Raw genomic sequence first — 1,833 nt, forward strand, 5'->3', positions numbered from 1 at the left:
TCCCTCTCCCTCTCCCTCTCCTTCTCTGTCTGTGCCTCCCTGTCCCTCTCCCTCTCCCTCTCCTTCTCTGTCTGTGCCTCCCTGTCCCTCTCCCTCTCCCTCTCCCTCTCCCTCCCACTCAAAGATAGGGAGGGGGTGTAGGGGGTGGTGGAGATGGGGAGGGGGTGTAGGGGCTGGAGGAGGTTTGGAGGATTACAGAGGGACCGCGGTTGTGTTCTTGTTTTCCCATTTTTCTTTCTTCCTTTCTACACCCCCTCCCTCCCAGTTCTTTGAGACCCTGGAGCGGTGTCTGCTGCTGGGAAAGTGCTGCAGACGTCTAGACGCTGGTGAGAGAGAGATGGACGACTCAGGGGTACAGCTGCTGGGTTTACAAAGGGAACACCTCCAGGACCTGCTCCCTGAACCCCAGGTGAGTAATGGACTGAGCAAACAGCACAGATCCCCCTCCATCTCTGCTTGACTCATCCCTACCCCCACCTCAAACAGTCTATCTCTCGTAAAACCATCTGACCGTCTCTCCCTGTCTCTCTTCCCCACCCCCCTGCCAAAATCCCGGTGTGAACCAGCAGGATTTACAGGCCATGAGACAGAGGCTGGTGCCCGAGATGGAGAAGAGGCTCCAAGACAAGTGTTTTTCTGTTCTCTGTTACTATAGACCAGAGTACGGTGAGTCATGGGAGGCGCGCTGTCTCTCTCAATCGTGCTGTGTCTCTCTTGCTCGCTCGCGTGCGCTGTCTGTCTCTCTCGCGTGCGCTGTCTGTCTGGCTCGCTCTCAGGTTTTCTCATTCAGTGTGCCTGCCCCCCTCCCTCAGAGGGTAACAGTGAGGTCCTGAAAATGGTGAAGTGTGGGGCGATGCCGGAGCTATTGGAAGCTGACAAACAGAAGCAGAAGAGTGAGCGGGACAGGAACAGGGAAAATCAGATCGCAATCACCAAACAGACCATCGCCTATCTGACGGTAAGATCCGACGCGCGCACAGCTCCGCATTCGGCTCCCCAACCCCAGCATCTCAGCTGCTCGCGTGCTCTCTCGCTCTCTCTCCCGTCTCTCAGCCTCTCCATCTCTCCCCATCCCTCCCCCCTCCCCAGGTTCTCCATCGCTGCTTCGGGATCCTGCAAGAGTTGATCGAGAGACACCGTCTGGCCTCCCAGCCTGAGCTCGACGCTGAGCTGCTGGTCTACCTCCGCTTAAAAAGCAAGGCCATGTTCACCAAGCTTGGGTGAGGGCAACGCGGGCTCGGCATCGGGTGGGGGGGTGGTGGAATGGGGCAGGCAAACATTGGGTAAGGTGGCCAGGCGCTGCACCTCTTCCACCCCACCACACCTCATGGACAGGCTGGAGGGGAGCTGAGTGCGTGTACAGATGGACATTTTTGGGGGTGGGCGGGGGCAGGAGAGAAGGGGCATGGAGGGGAGAGACAGGGAACTGGAGAGGGAGAGGTCTGCCCCCATCCTGTGGAGGGAAGGAGCTTCACAGAGAAAGCCCCCTCCCAGCGACACTCAAGCCAGTAGGGGAATGATCAATGGGGGCAATGTTTGCAGACGGGGCACAGGCAGGCGGAGGGACAGGCTAGTGCTGAGGAAGGAGGGGGGGAGTCTGCAGAAGGGCACGGACAGGCTCGGAGAGTGGGCAATGAAGTGGCAGGTGGGATACAACGTGGGAAAATGGGAAAATCTGACCCACGAAGGGGCTCAGGAGTCCTAGCTCAGGATTCTCTGAAGGTTATAACGTGCAGGTTCAGTCGGCAGTTAGAAAGGCAAACGCAGCGTTAGCGTTCGTTAGGAGAGGGGCTAGAATACACGAGCAGGGATGGACTGCTGGGGCTGTATAAG

The 1,833-nt window shown here is 58.2% G+C and overlaps 1 protein-coding gene across 1 annotated transcript in view; it reads left to right on the plus strand.

The window, feature by feature from the left end:
• haus4 (HAUS augmin-like complex, subunit 4) overlaps positions 1-1,833 on the plus strand; it is a 7,194-nt gene that overhangs the window by 4,758 nt on the left and 603 nt on the right. Inside the window, exons 4-7 of the mRNA XM_048593521.1 lie at positions 266-409; positions 567-666; positions 813-958; positions 1,090-1,220. Coding sequence (XP_048449478.1) covers positions 266-409; positions 567-666; positions 813-958; positions 1,090-1,220 — 521 coding nt within the window. The remainder of the gene's footprint in view (positions 1-265; positions 410-566; positions 667-812; positions 959-1,089; positions 1,221-1,833) is intronic.

Source organism: Rhincodon typus, unplaced genomic scaffold (genome assembly GCF_021869965.1).
Source record: "Rhincodon typus isolate 14 unplaced genomic scaffold, sRhiTyp1.1 hic_rhity00003010, whole genome shotgun sequence".
In the NCBI taxonomy this organism is placed as follows: Eukaryota; Metazoa; Chordata; class Chondrichthyes; order Orectolobiformes; family Rhincodontidae; genus Rhincodon; species Rhincodon typus.